The 18792-nt window shown below is 39.2% G+C and overlaps 1 protein-coding gene across 2 annotated transcripts in view; it reads right to left on the bottom strand.

The window, feature by feature from the left end:
- SCAPER (S-phase cyclin A associated protein in the ER) overlaps positions 1–18792 on the bottom strand; it is a 141798-nt gene that overhangs the window by 40974 nt on the left and 82032 nt on the right. For both annotated transcript variants that reach the window (XM_032699951.1, XM_032699952.1), the window contains exons 24-25: positions 8968–9083; positions 1557–1680 (exon numbers count right to left, since the gene is read on the bottom strand). In XM_032699951.1, the coding sequence (XP_032555842.1) occupies positions 1557–1680; positions 8968–9083 (240 nt within the window). The remainder of the gene's footprint in view (positions 1–1556; positions 1681–8967; positions 9084–18792) is intronic.

Here is an 18792-nt window from a genome sequence, read left to right as displayed (position 1 = left end):
TACTGGCATACTTGTTTAACTGTTTGTTAAAACCTTGCAAATATACATTTTCATTTATTACTGGTATTACTTGGGCTTCATTTTCCAACAGTAAGTGGAAATACACACAACATGGGCAAAGGCTGCATCATCCAGCTCACCAAATCAGGAAAACTGGAAGTAGTTAAGTATTTTGAAGGAGTGTATTTCAGTATTTTGGTATTTGGAGCTGCTCTCTTTTTGTACATTTCTTTTTCATAAAAAATTCAAACTTGATCTGATTTATAATATTTTCAAGAGAGAAAAATCAGGGTTAGAAAAGCAGCACTGTATTTGGGTTTTGTACTCACACAGGTACCTCATGGAACTATGAAGATATCCTGGTTTAAGGGCCAATTTTGCATGAAGAGAACATAAGAGACTTTATGCACAGGAAAGAAAAGTCCACTGTGGATCACGGGAAACATTAAGCTCTAATTACAGTTTTGCTGCAATTCAAGGGTAGTATTTGGCAACAGACTGAAGTAAATTATCCTCCTGTAGCATCTCTGAGCTCTAGGTGGCCAACTTTGCCTAAGAAATACCCTCTGTATTCCTTCAGGGAAAGTGCAGGCCACTGCATAGCTCCAGGGAGAGAAGGGCAGGGGTTTGGCAGCAGAGTGAATCCTGTCACTTGTGAAGTGCTGAGGGATTTCCCCTGGGCTGGAATTACCCCCAGCCCTGCAGAGCCAGCAGTGCCCAGCACAACACACACACCTTTCACTAAGCACAACTGAAACCTAATACCTGGAATCCTCTTGGAAAGATTTGGTGAGGAACAATGAGCTGGCAGCTACTTAGAGGAGAATGCACAGGTTGCATTTGGGTTTTCTTTGTGTCAAGGACCCTCGGACTATCTTTTTAAAGTATTCCTCAACAGTCCTGTGGCTGTTGATTCCAACAGTGTCACCTAAATTATTAAAAGTATGTACATAACTTTTCAATTAACAAACTGCTTGGCTCATGAAAATACATACACACAATTTATAAGCAGAAAACCAAGACTAAATATCTTATGATGAGCAGGTCACTATGAATTAAAAATGAGTTTTCAAATAAAATATTTAATGACATTTCAAATGAGATGTAACATCAGAAAATTAAAACTTTCATCGTTAAAGAGTCCTGCTATTTAAGCACTTCAGCAAATCACACTATGGCAACAAATTGACCTGACTTGGATTCCTGACACTGAAACAAGTAGAAATCAAATACACATGGACAATTCACAACATTCTTTATTTTAAATATTCCTATAGAGCGAATTAAAGAAAACAACCTCAGAAAATGTCAAAAACAGAACAATATCCACTCAGTAGAGTTCCTGGAATGTATGTCTTTGCAGATCTTATTAGTAGAAGCAAATATATCCATTTCTATAGAGCGTAGTAAATAAAGCCACCAAATACATACAACAAAAGAATCTTATTCTTTCAAGCCTTCATTCTCATTTATCTCCTGGCATTCTTACTCTAAATACCTGAAAATGTTTGTGAAGCACACAAAAATGGCAAAATTAAAAAAGCTGGTTTACATACCGTAAACTGGTGTATCAACAGGTCCATCAGAAAAGTGACCTTATTACTGAAGAGAACATAGGTGCAGTTTTCTATGCAGTTGCTGCAGGTGAGGCTGTAAACATTTACTGTACTGCACAGTGACCTAAAAAATTAGAAGGGAAGAAAAATTAGAATTTTAAGTCTTTTTCTTCAGTAAACTGAAAGCAAACAAATGGCAAACAAAACAACCTTTCAGCAATTCACAATCATTTTCTTCAACTTGGGACTCCAAACAGAACTAATACCTTAAATCAAATCAATTATATAATTAATAACTTCAAAACAGTAAGGTCCTGCTTATCAGAAATCATGGACTGTATGGGTACTGGACTTTTCTGCACTCAAAACCTGTACCAAAACTTACACAGAATATCAGCCAATTTCATGATTTGGATAGGTAATATTATTTTTTTGTGGCTTACAGCTGTAGCACACAATTAAATTGGGTATAAGGTCCCTTCCCTGGCATGACCTGCAAGACAAAACCCCTGTCAGAGTCACTCCCAGCAATTCCCAGGAGCAGCTTCAGGGAGGAGCTCCCAGCAGTGCCTGGGCACTGATATAAGGAATGGGGGTGATGGAGGAACTTGTCCTGAGCAACCAAAAGAGCAGGAGAAACTCCTGATAAACCATTCTACTGACACATTGTGACCCACTGCAGAGCCTGGGAGGGTCACTGTGGCTACAGCAGCATCGACTGCCCCACACCTCTGGCTGGGGGAAGAGCTGGCAGGTTTGCAGTGTCAGAACACAGAATCATAAGCACATCTCCAACTGTTCTTTGCATCACACACAGTGATTTCCATCTGCTCCAGTTAAAGGGTTCTCAAAACAGGACTTGCAGGGAAACAGGGACCAGCCCATGGAATATACTCACAAAGAAGATTAATCTGACTGGAGAGAATCCTTTTGCAGAATAAACACAAAATTCATTTCTTGAACTTTGCTTACTACAAAAGCTATCTCTGTTAATATACAAACACACACACAGACACACAACACAAATGCATCATAAATATATCCAGTAATAAATACAGATGGCTAGACATTCAAGTTGTTTGTCTAAAGTAAACCAAAAGGAAAAGAATTTTTACTTTGTTGGGGTTTTTTCGACATGTGAAAAAATGTGACTCAGTTCAAATAAGCTGCATAGAAGAAAATAAATTGTGAGCACTGTTGAAAGGTCACACAAAAGTGGGACTGCAACAAACACCAAGTTGCTGTAGTGAAATCATCAAAGCTGGTATTTCACAGAACAAGCTGCAGACTGATTCAACATACTTCTAGAGACGAGTTTTACACTTTATCTTTCTCCTGAAATATTTTATGAAACAACAAAATTATTTAGGCAATGAGGAATGCTGCTTTACTGACTGCTGTGTTCACCACTGAGGCATCTGGTCACTTAGCCTGGCTCCCCAGAGCTGAAATGGAAGCATCTCACATACAGACACTGTATTTCTCAAGCTAAGAAAAGTCAGAAATGCTCAGAGGCCAGAAAAATTAAGAGTAAAATTTTTTTTCATTTGTATGTCTGGATTGTCTTTGCTTCAGCTGGAGAAATAATTTTGAATTTAGAAAAGAAGCAAGAGAGCATTTATACTTTTCCTCCTTTTCTGAGTACCACCATATTACCAAGATATATTATTTTACTGTACTGGTAATTAATTTTCCTCTGTCTAATTAAGTCAGTTTCAATCTCCAGTTCACATAACGTGAAAACAGTATTAAGTAATTAATTTTTGGTCAAAGGCGGGTTAATTTTCACCTATTTCACCTAATTTTTACCCTATAGACAATTCAAGCAGCATGCTTCATGTGCATTTATTAATTGCCTTGCAACACAATTCTCTTTTCCTACCCTGATTATATAAAGATATTTAGTTCCCTTCCCTCATGCTGAAAAATATTTTCATTAGGCACTTACTTCTACCTTTCAGAGAAGATTATTCCCCTGTGTAGGTGTGTTCACAGGGAGAAAGAGATGAAACTATATTGGTAGTCTCTATTTTCTGTTGAGAAGATGCTTAAATCAGCTTCTCTCATTTTATCAGCTCTTCTAAAATAAACATCAATCCTATTTCAATATAAACATTATAATTCATCCAAAGTGTCAAATATGAATTTGTAGGTTAACTTTGACAGCACTTCAGAGTTCTGAGGTGATTTAGTTAAATCACTGCAATAAATGCTCTTTGATATATGGGATTCCTAATTCCTAAGAGGATCATTTATTTTACATTTGAAAACACAAGAACTGCCCACTTTATGTGAGGAACAAATTCGGCGGCAGCGACGCATCGCGCCCTCGTGTTTCCCCGCTGAACCTCGGCGTCAGAAAGAATACTCGTGTTTTCAGAGGCTCCAATAATGCAATTTGAAAAGGTGCTGTAAGCAAATGGATGTCAAATTAATTTTTCAGCACAATAAAGAGGGTTCATTTAATTGATACCATAAGCTTGCTAACTGCGGCTCGGCTGAGCGCATTCTGGTCCCGGCACACGCCGAGCCCCGCGCCGGCTCCACGCTCTGACTGCGGTTCAGCGCTGGCAGCGGCGGCACAGAAGTGTCCCCAGGTGGTTCGCAGTGTTAAATGGCAGATTAAAGACAGCACAACTAATTTCTTTACTTTAATCTTATTAAGGGAACAACAGCTGTCAACTGTCACCATTTCTGCACGAGGCCTCCGAGACAAGCGAGGGGCTGCGAATGGCCGAGGCAGAACTTTGTCTAAACGCTCGTTAAATGTGCTGGGCTGGGAAACTCAACGCACTTCCAGTCATTTTCTTCCCTTTGGGAAGTTCTTAGCTGCTCTTAATTCCAAACCTGTTATCTCAGGAGATATCAGAATCAGTTGAAAGCCCAAAGCCCCAGGCTCCCGTGAAGCAGGTGGTTATTGATTACTGATGTTGCTCTAAACTTTGTATCACACTCACAAATCAGCTTTACAGCTCTGTAAACCCCAGCCCCACGGAAAGGCTGCCCTCTGAAGCAAGGCTTTCCTCCAGAGTAAATCCAATTATAACACACTCATTATGGTACACAAACTTTGAGACATAACAGAAATCTGTCCTTAAACCAGACAAAAATATGTTACATTTATTTCGCATGAGTACAAAGAAAAGGAGGAGGATTCCTTTTAATCCAGCTAGATCTCAACAGTTTATATGTCTGCACGTGAATTTCTTTTATGCCAGCACATCTTCACTTTCCTCAATTTGCCTGATATAAACAAGTTGACAAACTTGAACTTTTATTAAAAATACTGAGGCGTCAACAGTATGAAACCACACAAAACTAATCCACGACAGTGCACCAGGATACAAAGGCAAGAACTTAACCTTTGCTTTACAAAAATCAGGGCATCAACATATAACAATTAACCTGTTTCAAGTGTAAAGCTTTTCCTTATTAATTACAACTTCTGAAGACTATAAATGAATTCACTTTGATTACCAATGAAGAAAATAATCCAAAAAGCTCAATTTGGCAGTGAAATAATACAAACCTAAACATTATCAAATTTAGACAAAACTCAGCATCAATTCTGCTTCAAGACACTTCCAAAACCAGAGAGAGTTTCAATCTGAAATGCTACTGTACTTATGAATAAACTGTTGGATGACAAGGGACAATCAAACAATTAATTTGCCCCAATATTTACAGGTGGGATAGAATTTGGAAGTTTTTTACCAAAATTTTCCAGTCCCTGGCTTATCAATCATTTCATTGCAAGACCTGGCTCTCAATTCAAAAGTTTCATAACATTTTACAGAGCTGCTTTCAATATTCAAACTTGTTCCTATATTGCATATGAGGGCAACATCTCTTTATTCCTGAGCCCTGAGCCCGAGATCCAGCTGAGACAGACAGCAGGAATATATCACGGGAAGGGACAGATGCTGCAGGTTTCAGAGGTTGAACTTGCACAGTGGTCATTCTCTTTAGAGTGTCTTTATGTCCCTGCACCAATTACTGCTAATTTCTCTACCTGGAATAACCTCACATGAAAATGAGAAAACTTGTTCTGCACTTCATGTAAAAAAAGTTGTGAACAACCCTATAAAACTGCCTGAACAGTAACAGAGCAGCTTTAGAACTGTCTGCTCATAAATCCAAGTAAAAATTACATAGAACAAGGTATAAAACCAGTTCTTAGTTCAAAATAGTTCTTACTGAAAAAAGTAATTTGTATCAATTCCATCCATAATGTTAGGGGTGGAACTAACTTCTTTTTCTGTGTGTAATTACGGTTTGAGCTTTTTTATCCCGATAATATTTGCTTTAAATAAATGATGCAAGAAATTGTATGAATATAAAGATACATTATAATAAACCTGAATCAAAGTATTTCACAAATGTTAATGACACAAACCCTACAAGCCTCATTTGTTAGCAGGTTTGTTAGATTGTCAAGGCCAGTGAGGTGTCACAGTACAAAGGGGCTAAGTGAGTTGCCCATAGCAAAAGTGCAAGACAATCAAGGGGATGAGACTCATCTCTTGGCAATAAATTGTTTTGCTGTGCAGCTCCCATTTGCTCTTCAGTGGAAGTGTAAGAAAAATACCATAAGGCTCTGAAGCCCTTAGAACTTCTGCTGAATACGGCTTATTTTGTGGAGAACTGAACAAATTCTGGAAAATTACAAAATGCTGCTCTAAGAAATAACATGGCTGAACATTAATTTTTATGTTAACACCAATAATAAAACTTACTGTAACCCACTGCTTTCTCTTTCCCTTTTTCAGTGATTTATTTGAAGGGGAGAAAAACTGCCCCACCACCAAATGTATCATCTGTCCCATAAATGTCACGTCTCTCTCTCTCAGCATTTCCCGTCCTGCTGCTCTAACTACCAATCTGGACAGTGGCACAAAACAACAGGCACATTGTTAAATCTTCTGATAATAAAGCTTTATCTTGTAGACATGGGATTAAAGTTCTGAGCTGCACCATACTGCCAGGATTTTGGAGAAAGAGAGATGTAGATAATAGCCCGTGTAATCTCCTCACCTACTTGTAAATAGCTTATCCTCATCACAAAGCAACAGACAAATGCCCAATTTAGGATGAGTACCAATGGTTAAACATTGCACAAGCACACAAACAATCTGAAGTACAGTAGTGTCCTTTAGCTAAGTGTATTTGGCTGAGGGAAGACTGGAGGGCAATTCATGAAAGGTCTTAATTCAGCCTCCTTCCACAGGGCTTTGTCTTTAAACAGAGAAAACTGCTGCCTCCCTAGGTTCACATTTTAAGAAGTCAGGAGGTAAATGATATTTGCACAGAAGAAAGAAAAATAATTTCTAACTCATTTCAAAATTAAATGAGGAGAAATGTGATCTGAATTTTCTCCCTCATTTAAAGAACTACATATATTCCATGATTATCCTTTGGTTTTGAACCTCCCTCAAACACTCTGTATATGAAAAATCTGCTAAATCCTTTTGGTGAGACCATAGCAATTCCCATGAACATGGTTTGTGCCTGGTTCAAACAGCTCATAGCAAGTCCCACCCTCTGGAACTGCTGCTCACTCTCAACAGTTGAGGTGCAGATTCTGCACAAAACATTCTCCTCTATCAAAAAGACCACAAAATACCAAGAGAGGAGGCTCTGCACCCCAGGCAGCAACACCGAGTTCCCTGGGACACTTCCAGCAGACTCCAGACTCCCTAAGTCAGATTCAAGCAATCAGAAAAATCCTGCAAGAGCAGCGAGCTTTAGAGAGCAGGATCCTGTGTCAAATTATGTGCAACTTGATGTATAACTTCCCAAATTCAATACTACAAACTGGAGACTGCACTTCGCAGTGCAGCTGAATGAAACGCTGTATTTCAGGAGTGCAGCAAAGCTCTTCAGAAGATGTTTTCAACACACAACGCTGTCAGAATGGTTTATATTGATCTCTTTTCTGCCCCAATATTTCTTTTGAAAATACAAATAGTGGAAAACTTGTGTTAATAAAACAGTGTTTAGAGAATTTTTATAATTCAGTCATGAACAGGTTCAGGAATCTGAGAAACCACTGGTCTGAAATGGGTATGAGATAGACAGCGACTGTCACAGGGAGGAGAACCTCTAATCAACTCTTTGGATGTGATTTCTGTTATACAAGTGTGGCTGACATGGGGCTTTATTTATTGGCACACAAGTTCCTTTGAGAACTAATATATCCTCAGACCGTCTAACAAACTTCAAACAAAATGTCTGAAGTAATGTAAACACAATGTTCTCAAACCTTCTCAACAAAGCAAGACTATTCCTAAAATGAAAGGACAGAAATTGAAGATATATAGAAGGTGCCCATCCTAAGAAATTAAGGCTAAATCTACACTGTGTGGGCACACAGTGCAATCCTTTCCCTTGCAAAGTTTATCCCACATTGATAACTCAAAATTAGAGACTCTGTAAATCAAGGAGTCCAAAGGCTGTCCCTGAGCTGCTCACCATGGGCCCAACTCAGAACTGTTCACTGGTGGAGCTGGCTGGACTTGCAGCAAGTGCATTCAGCATGAGTGGGGAGGCAGGAATTTTATTTATTTTCTTTGAAGCGCAAATTAAAGATATTAAAAGCATGTTTTTTCCTTAGTGCTCTTTCCCAGCACTTCACGCCTGCCCTGCAACATATTACGGTCAGTTTTAATCCAGACTCTTGCAACGTGGTGCATAAATTCCAATTATTTCAATATTACAATATATCTACAAACAAATGACAACAGTGGCACACACCAGGATATCCTGGGCTTGGTTTCTCTTGTACTAAAACCACGCCCTAGCTCTGCTCTGAAAGCACCTATGTGCTTTTGACTGTACAAAAACTACACTTAGAGACTGGGGAAAAGAGCACGCTTTTGAGTTATCAGATTTTGTAGGCATTCTGCTTAGTCACCACTTTTTTTTAAGGGATTAGATATTTAAACCTCTCCATTCATACATTGTATAAAGAGGAATTTCTCTAATCCACAAGAATTTTGTTTTACCTGTTTGTAGGAGCCCTTTCAGCAAGCAGCATCTTACAGCTATTTAATTGTAAAAGCAGTCAGATTCCAGTGAATTACAACCCTTTAAAAAATTCTCCTGCTTCCCACTAGAGATCCTTACAGACTAACTTCAAAAGATATGCATCTCCTCCTCTGTTTAACACAGTTTTGTCTTCTCTCATTTTGTCCAATTAGGGATGCTGCTGCTCCAATATATCAGAGCTCAAAATAGGAAACCAGAGGGTGAGTGGAAATGCCTTCCACCTTCCAGGGCAGCGTAGAGCACAGCATGAGTTTTATCCTGAAGTTCAGCAGGGGACTATGAGGAGAAGAAGCAGTGAAGCAGCAGATATGAAATGAATATTGTAGTGATTCTAAGAGGCAGATGAGGGACCCACCATACTCACTTTAGGGGGACCCGGGAAGCTGCGCTCGGGTTGGTGGGAGAAGTCACCACTTGCAGAACATTTTCCAGGGCAGTCAGTCCTCCTGCAGCCCGGAATGCTACTTTATCTGCTGTGTTCTAGGGAAACACAAACACAGAAGAGAACCAACAGAAATTAAAGAAATTGCTAAACAAAAGGTATGCCTGACAGTTGTGGATCTTCTCAATGTAGGAAGTCCTTAGTACATTTATTTATCATGTTGAAACACCTTTGAAAAATAACATTTCACTGCTCATGCACTCCTTAGAGCAGGAGTTGAAATTCTCAGCTGTTATTTTTTTCAATTATCATATGTACAATTTTCATATTTACATATTTTCAAGTATCACATGTACCTATCAAGTACTACATAGGTAATACACTGGAATACCACATTTTCTGTAATGACATACGTTTATGGGATTTTAATGAAGATAATCTTTATCTGTTGCTATTATCTTTGTAACTATATTGCTTTGTACATGATTTAAAAAAAAGTAGACAACCTCTAATATGAGTAGTGCACAAAATAGCTTAGGCAGATCTCTTTATCCTTGGTGTCCCCTTGGAACTTCCACTTAGTAGAATTTTACTCTTAAACACCATCCTACCATTATTCTCACCATTTGCAAATGACTGAGGTTTTGCTGGAGCAGGTCCAGTATTTTAGAACTGACACCCTTTTCCTTTCCTGCAAAATTGCTTTTATCTCCTACTGTTTAAAACAGGTAAGATTTTCTTTTCTCTGCTTTTAAGCTGTTAATTTTGTATAACTTTATTTGCAGTTTGTATTTGATCATCTTGATTTTGTCAACCATTATGATATTCTAGTTAATAAGGAATAATTTCTTCTTTTTTCCCCCAATGTTGCAAGCACTTGGCATGTGGGGAAAAATGGGGAGTCCTCTATTAAAGCAATTATTATTAGTCTGTAAAGAATGTATTCTACTGTAACAGACTGCATAGCAGAAAAAACTTCCAGTGACTGACAATAAAATCTTTATTTGAACAACTAGAAAAATAATTAACCAGCTACAAAGTGATTTAGATGGACAATGTTTTTCTTTCAAGCAAACAGCTATACTGTATTTAAGTTCCTGTGAACAGAAAAACTGTTCACAGAAGTCAGATATTCAAAAAGAAAATATTTTCCACAATTAATATGAACTGAATGTAGATTTTTAGACAGCCAAAAGGTTTACCTCTTCAAAGGAATAACTAGCTTTAAATGAGTGGAAATCTCTGTGCCAACTCACCAAGCAGTTAAGAAAATAAACCACTGGTTTCCTACAGGCTAACTGATAAACATAACTTACAGCAGTTAATTTTAGCTCAGTTAGCCCAGTAAGTGTGCCTTAACTGAAGAGTTATTTTTGAGTTTCATTCATATATTCTTCCTCTGCTTCCTCTTCCTCCTTCCACCTAAAAAAATCCCCCAAAAACTTGCCTCCTTAAGCCACCCTTGGCTCCAAACAACACTTTCCACTAAACTCCTGATAGAGCCGTAAGGAAAAGACCCAAAGAGCAAAGAAACAGTCCTGCCACAAATCATTATTTATTGATATTATTTGAGCACCTTTGGCTCAAGGCCACAGTTCTCAAACCTGCTCCCCCAGTAGAGTGGGGCAGCTCCTCCAGACAGAGGCAGGGGCCTTTCCAACCCATCCATGTCCACCTCAGCTTAGAATTTCCCAGGTGGAAAGAGGGATTTGGTGAGTTCAGGTGTGCATCTCCCCTGGTGGTGGACACAGGCCCTGGCAGTGCAGGATCTCAGGGTCTGCCCGTGGCACTGCAGCACAACAACAGCCACGTGACGCTGCTGATTTATTTGCTGCAGCCTATTTGTTAGTGCTACTCCAGTTTTAAATGTGCCCAGCACTTTCCACTTCTCACTTTCCCTATTTCTCATGGGAGATTATGCCACAACCTATTAGCTCTCGTGGCAAGAAGTCTTTCCTGTCATTTAGACCAAATATGCCCTTTCTCTGTTTCATCCCGTTACTCTTGAGTTATATCCCATTTATTGCACTCATTTTGTTTCTCCCCTCAGCAATTTCTCCATTCTTGCAATCGTACACTGTCACATTTTCCTGCTTGGCTTGTTTCTCAACTCTATAGTCTTTAATGATAAACCCAACCTTTTCTTTTCTATTTTTTTAATGTAAACTTCTCTTAGCTGTGATTTTTTTCCAGAACTCCTCTTTTCTCCATAAATATTTAGTAGTGAAGCGTCCAGAAAGGAACTTCCCTCCCCCCTGAATCAGTCACCAGAGCCACAGTGAAAGAAGCAACGTCTCCCTATTCTGAGAGGAGATGGTCATCTGTTCAAAAAGAATATAAACCTTTTGAAGCTGTTTGATTTCCTATGTGCTCTCCTTCCACTTCAATCTGGAGCATCACTTCTTCTATGGACAGACTTTTTTCAGAGTGCCTGGCTCACTTTTGTCTAATACTTCACTAAAAATAGGAGTACACTTGTCAAAATACACATTGACATTTTAAAAACTTCCATTACTACCACAGTTTTCTATCAAGCAGAAGCAAGTTTGTAATTTCTCTTGATTTTATATAATTTATCCTTATGTCCTATTATTCCTTTCTCTAGATTACTCATAAAAATTCATTAGCACTTGACACTTATCCATCATGAAAATAAATGCACCTATGTACATGGAAGAGAGGGGTAAAAGTAAAAGTATGACACAACCAGCAGCAAAGCTGAGGAAGATCCAGGAGCACAGTATTTCTTCCCTGTGCTTACACAGGCCTACAAAACTGCCACGTAGAGATTAGGGATACAGAACTTCTGGCATGGTATTTAATATATTTGTCTCCAATGATTCTTCTAAGATGGAGAACTCCAAGGGCTTTTAACCCATTTATTGGAAGACAATGTTGATCCCAAAGTAGCTGCTGGTATGTGGTGCTTGTGAATGATCTTGGACACACTGCAAGTGTCCTGCTTTCAGGAATTCCAGGTTCAGGCACAGCTCCTTGGGCCAGGGGAGGTCAGGGGAACTGAAGGGAAAACAAAGCAGCAGAAGGGTCACTTGAGTATTGCACTGCTGATGTTTTCAGAGTGAACACTGTGGGACTATGGCACCAGAGGAAAGAGGGAAAACAGGAATTGTCCCTCAGTTGTCCATGACACAAGACCTCATCCTGGTGAGCCATGGATAAAGAACACACAGCATTCAATCTCCCCAGTGTTGAAACATAGTGTTATTCTGTCTCTGAAGCAGACAAAACATACAAAATACGTCTGAATTAATTCCTACGTGAGGCAATTTTCAGATTTTAAGTATTTTTTGTATCTAAAGAAATCTTTCTTAGACCATAAACATACGGGAGCAAGGTATGTTATCCAATTTGTCTGTCTTTCCAAAATTAACCAATATCCTTGAAAATATGATCCAAACTCACTTAATGTCCTGTAGTGCTAAAGTTTTACGTTAGGTGGTACATATTAAAACGTAATAGAAATGCAAAAGAAGGGGACTGAAGCACCTTAGTTCTTCAAAGCCCTTGCTCACATAATATTCTTATTTAAACTGGTCCCCATCTGAACCTGTGTCAGAAAGAAAGACCCTTTCAGGTAACTACAACTTTTACTCTGGTGGCACTAAAGCTCTGAGGAGATCAGGCATTATGTGAGTATGAATAATGATAGATCCTGCAGGGAATAAATATTAAATTCCTATTTGACAAGAGCTTAAACCAGCACTGCATGTTTTTGTTGCTTGAAAGAATCCTCCAGACTTCTAACATACTCTCCCAAATGACTGAGCTCTCCTGTTTATGAAACCCATTTCAAAATTTCACTACAGAAACTGTTCTTAGAGTGGCTGCACATTTAGATTGGGAGGGTCATTCAGCAAAGGCAACTCATATAACAGGATTCATGTTTTTTGAGTAACAGAAAATATATAAACATGGTTTTACGCATTGTTTTTAAACAGTGTGTAAAAATTTGACTTGCTCGTATATATTTTCAGAAATTCTCAACTACTTCAAATAACATTTGTAAACAATTTAACTTGTAAATACAGAAGGATTTCAAGGCTCTGACATTACCTGGTGACACAGGAGAGGGGGAGACAAATGAACATGCAGGCAAAAATGATTATTACTGTCATTTATGCATTTTTTAACAGCGAGGAGGAGGCGCAGAAACCTTGGGGATGCCACCTAGATGTGTCTTAAACATCAGAAAAACAAAAACAGAGATGCAGCCCTGAGAAGAGCAGACACAGCACTCCAAACCAATGCATGAAAAGAGTCTTGTTTTCCTTATCCCTGCCAGGCCCATGGTTGTGCAGTGCAGAGGTGCTGTTTGTACAGGGGGAAGGCTAAAACAGCTGTGTGACAGGAAACGTGTATTCTTAGTCTCTGGACCATCACGAACTTGTCATTTGAAGCACACAGTCTCCAACTTCAGAACAGTGCATGAATCAAGGAACTTAGTGGGAAGTGTGTGTACACTAATGCATGTGTTACACAGTAAGCAGAAACCACAATAAATTAGACAAACCATGTAACCGTTTTATGGATCGACTGTGAATTAAACGTGTTTAGAAACTTGAAATTAATCCTTTAAAAACACATGTGTGACAAACAATCAAGACAGCTCCCTGCACACTGGGCAAGTGTGGTTGACTTATTTACCTACCTGTTACAACACCTTAATGGATCTGAATTCCCCTTCTCTCCTATGGTTTGAGTGACAACTGACTAATAGGATTACAGGCTCTGTTCCAGTAATACAGCTCAGCTACATGCCAGCAAAAAATGACAGCCTAAACCTGAATTACATGGCCTGGGAATCCATCCAATTATTAACTAAAGTAACTGTTATTACCTAACCTAATCAAAGGAGAAGCAGCTGTTAATCTTTGGTGGCCTGCAGTGTAGTAGCGGTCAGACTGGATGGACTGTCTTTGTACTTGACTCCTCTACAGACAATAATTATGTCCTTTGTGATCAAGAAGGAAGGGCTTCCTAACCTTTCAGACAGAGGCAGCAGATGGGGAACAACTGTTTGTGTGTTCATTAACAAGATAGGGTAGATTTTATCAGGACTTGGCATCTGTGGCACCCTCAGAAGCACCACTTACCCGGGGATACAAGTATGTTTGGCAAATTCGAAAACGAGCAGAGCTAAATAGAAAGTTCAATATAATGTTTTCATCTCATTATCTGACATTTGGTACAGGAAAATACACACAGCTCCAAAACAGTGATTTACACATATGCCTCATCCTACTCAACATGGTCAACAAAGAAAGCCATGAAAAAGCCAACTGGCCTGTGCTGGTACTTGGCTGGGTTTTGTTGCACTCATTAAAGCAGTCACATAATATGAACTGTGGGCTGAAATAAAACCACACTGGGGGAAAATCTCTCATGTATTTGTACAAGTCAGTGTGTAATGCAAAGTAACACAGAGCGAAATAAAGGCAGCACCGATGTGCAACAGCTTTGGGACTGTATGTGCAGCACTCCAGGACAGAGGAGAGCCCAGAACCTCTGTCCTGCTCTGCTGCTCCCCCCTGCCCAGGGCAAGGGCAAACTGCAAGGCTGGAGAACAGGAGAGACGAGGGCAGAGACATCGATCTCACCCGCAGGCACCACAGAAGTACAGTTTAGTTTGTGCTGGGGAAAGCAAAAATTTGATGGGACAGTGTGGAAGAACCAGAATGGGAAGAAGATTTCTGACAATGCACAGGAACAGCTCAGATTTGGACGCTGAAACCGGATGAGTTCAGGTAAGAATCAAATGATTTTTTTTAATGCCAGGAGTAATTAATGATGAGCATAATATACTTAGGATATGGTCGACTCTCAATCATTTGAAGTTTTTAAATCAAACCTGATTATCTACTAGAAAAATATGATCCTAGTTAAATCATAATTTATTAATTTGGTGCAAGAGTTATTGGGTGAAATCCAATGTCCTGGACCAAAGTACTCACTTCCATACATTTCTCCTGTTAAAGTATTATTATTAGTTAATAAGTAGAGCAGGATCAGAAATAATGCTGAGCTTTAACAGCTGAAATTATTTAATGTCAGCTTTTCCATCTCTGCTCTATGTGACTTTACCACCTCACATTTTGACTATTTGAAATATTTTTGAACTAATTGAAATACTTTGGTGTAAACTCTCCAAGACAAACCTCCAAAATAAATATTTTCATGTAGATTAAAAAGGAAATTCAGAAAAAATTATTTTTCCTTCATCAACCCAAAGAATGCTTTCTGCTAGTCCTGCAGAATGTCCAAATCAGAAGCTGACCTGGAAAGCCTGTCTGGACAGACCTCAGCAACTAAAGTTGTTCAGAAGAAAATATTTCCAATTGAAACCCAAATACTTCGAAACAGTCTGACTTCTATTTCTGAAACAACACACTAAACTTGTGCAACTATTCTACACTTTTTAAACTGTTCATTGAAGGAAAAAATAATAACTAATTAGTAAAATATAGTTGAAATCCACCTTAAGAATTTTTTTCTTTCCTTTTATCTGGTGTTTGAAGATTCTATCTAAAATGCCAGGGGCTAAGAAATGCAGTTCAAAGCTGCCTTAGAAAAACAAACCAGACAACTGAATCCTGGGCTGGCTCCTCCTTTTTTTTCTTTTCCTTTCCTCCCCCTTTAAATAAATACACAAGTATATCTACATGAACATACAAACCCACGGGTATGTTTGTGACTGTAGAAAATCTACATTCTTTCAGTAGTCCTCCACACATAAAACTTTATAGACTGAAAAGGACTGTAGAGTATACCAAAATAATATTTTCTATTAAAATAGACAATTTTGTTCCCTTTAATACTTGTCTCTAGTGAAATTAGTGTTGTAACAACACTTCGCTCCATCTGAAAATCTCAAACTGGTTTTCAAACACGAGTGAATTCACCCACAATAAAATTTCAACCACTGAACATCTATGGAGAACTAGTTTAGGATTAAAACATGAACCAGAAGTGCTCAGTAGCATTTGCACACCATTGGGGGGAGATATTCATTCACACTGCATTTGTAACACCTCCTTCCTCATGAGGTGCTAATGGGTTAAAGCCCCAGAAAGGAGGCCTTGAGAAATGCTCCATCCTGCCTTGCCCTGCAAAGCAAAGTGCAAATTCTGAAGCCTGAAAGCTGATTTTGAAGCCTTAAAGATAAGGAAGCTCCTCTGGCTTCTGTGTTTACTCTCCACACTGATTAATCTCCGTGGCTTCATTTAGAAGAGGGTGGTTTCCAGGCATCTGATGGCAGGCGGGTAAAGGGGCCTGATCCTGCAGAAGGTGTTTCACTCCCTGCATAACTCAGTATTTGCACATTCCTGAGCTCAGCCTCCACCACCTGATCCATCTGGGTAATACTGGCTTTTCACCTCAATAGCTAAGCTATGTTAACTGCAGCTTCACAGAGTACATTTAGTGCAAAGGAAGACAAATATCTAAGAGCGACGAAAAGAAAGGGTGAAAAAGCAAGTGGCTGATACATCACTCAAATGCAGTAGAAAGATGAAGCTTAGCTTATTTTTTAACTAAATCAAAAATAAAAGAAGGAGAGGCATTTACTACTATACCCTCTGAAAGTCTGCTATTGGCAAGTGACTTAAAATTGGTTCAGGCCTAGGGACAATACCAATACTATTGACTCTTAAGCCTGTCCCAAAAACACTAAATGTCCCGTGTGCATAAACCTGATTTCTGTCTATGCCATCATATACTCAATTCATTTTTCTGCTTCCAAACATCTGCCCACGTTGTGAGGTTAAACCAAATTCGATAAACTCCTTACTGACCCATTGTATGATCTCACTGAGCAGGATAAACCTTATTTACCCAATTTCCTTCCAAGTTCTTGCAGTGGCTTTTCAGTTCAATGGTAAAGTCACAGAGGCACTCTATTACACTGCTGTTGACAAGGACAGGACCCTCACAATCCTGATTGTGAAGCTTCAAGCGTCAGGGAAAGGCATAAAGGAAAGATAGGCAAAGGTAAATTAGTGAATTCCATGCTACCTGTTCAGCTGCTTTCATTCATGCTAAGCAGCATAACAGGAAACACACACTATTGTTTGGAAAAATAAGAATTATCTTTATATGTATTTTGAAAGACAGCACTGCAGCATGTGCTTTTATTAAAAACAAATGTTTAGTCTATTTATAAATAACAGGGCATCAATTAAAGGAGGACAGTAAGAACAGAGGTTTAAGTCTAATACCAAGAACAACCACTCCTGGATCTCCATAGATGGCTCCATTACCTGAGGCCAATTTGACTTTTTCTCATTATTAATCTCATAAATAGAAGTTTCCAAATAGGTAAATAAAAAGCACAATGATGTGATCTTGTCCTGTTGTCTCTCAGCATTTGATTGGACAAAAAGTTGCACAGTGAGTTAGGAAAGTCGGGTATCTCTTGCAACACTGAATCTGAACATCCTGGGGCTGACAGGTCACTACTGAGAGCTGTCAGCCACTAGAAAGCAGCACTGATTTTAGCTGAACCTAAACTACAAAAACCAGAGCAATCCAAACAAACCTGAAGATACTAAAATGATGTGGGAAAGGACACACGGAGAGGGAGCGGTGGCTGTTTAAAGACCCGTCGTGCAGTCAAGAGCACTTGAATTCTAAACACAGCTTTCACCCTGATTGCCTTGGGTGCTCTCTTGTAACCTCTTGGACTATTTGCCCACAACCCCATCTGGACAGCCCCTAAGTGTGGGTTTGTGAGGTACTGCAAACATCAAGCAGACCCCTGGGTGACACGTTTTCAAGTCAGAAGTGACGGTCTCAAATCACTGTTGAATTTTAAAAATACTTCCAAGAAAATATGTCTATAGATATATCATCAGACCAAACTAAATAAAACCTTAATTTCCTTAAAAACTATAATAATCATTACTTTATCATGATCTCTAAGCTGGTGTCTGCTATTAGCAGAAACGTGCCTGTGTAGGGCATTTTCTCATGACTGAAAAATTGGTGTCTGGACTTTAATGACACTAAAACATATCTCTTGTCCTGTAGTGAAGAAACTCTGCATACCTTGGAACGCATATATATCCATTATATCCACTCTGATATGATGTATCAGTTCTTAACTGATGTAGAAGCCTGATCTGACAGCAAAAAGCCACAATTAGTGCAACACTGGAAGCTGACAGCATTTAATTACATCCCACAGCAGTTTTTAACTACATCCACTGTGCACAGAAATCAATCTCCAAATAATCTTGGAGTAAGAACACTGCAGAGCTTATCTGTGAACTGAACTTGCCTTTTAATACCATGTCCAGCAAACAAGTTAAAAAATATTCCGTGGCTGACCTCTAGTAACAAGTTCCTATTTATATGTTCATCTCGAGAAAAAGGTTAATCCACAGATTACAGAAACTCTGGGCAAATGAACTGATGATATAAAGCTGCCTGGTCCAACCTGCACCACAAAACACACACCTGACCTATTGACTTCCCCCTGGCAGTGACAGGAAAAGGCTGTTTGGGTGGAAAATGCTGTCTGAGGAGCTCCTCCTGTGTTTGCCCACAGGCTGCTCTCTGAACTCCCAGCACCGGGCTGTGACTATCAAACCTGCTGCTGTAGCTGACAGAGGAGGTGATGGTTCTACTGCCAGCAGCAGCTTGGACTCTGCAGATAAGCTGGCAGAGGCAGGACAATATGGATACCCCAGGCTTTGAACACTGCTGAACCTTCTTCAGGTTGTGTTTTAGAGGCATTGTCCACCACTTGCACTCAGTGCTGATCATCTGTACATTAAAATTCTCTAATCT

The sequence above is a fragment of the Chiroxiphia lanceolata genome, chromosome 12 (genome assembly GCF_009829145.1).
Source record: "Chiroxiphia lanceolata isolate bChiLan1 chromosome 12, bChiLan1.pri, whole genome shotgun sequence".
NCBI classification, from domain to species: domain Eukaryota; kingdom Metazoa; phylum Chordata; class Aves; order Passeriformes; family Pipridae; genus Chiroxiphia; species Chiroxiphia lanceolata.
Note: the sequence above shows the minus strand (reverse complement) of the source record. Positions and strands in the feature narration are given on the sequence as shown.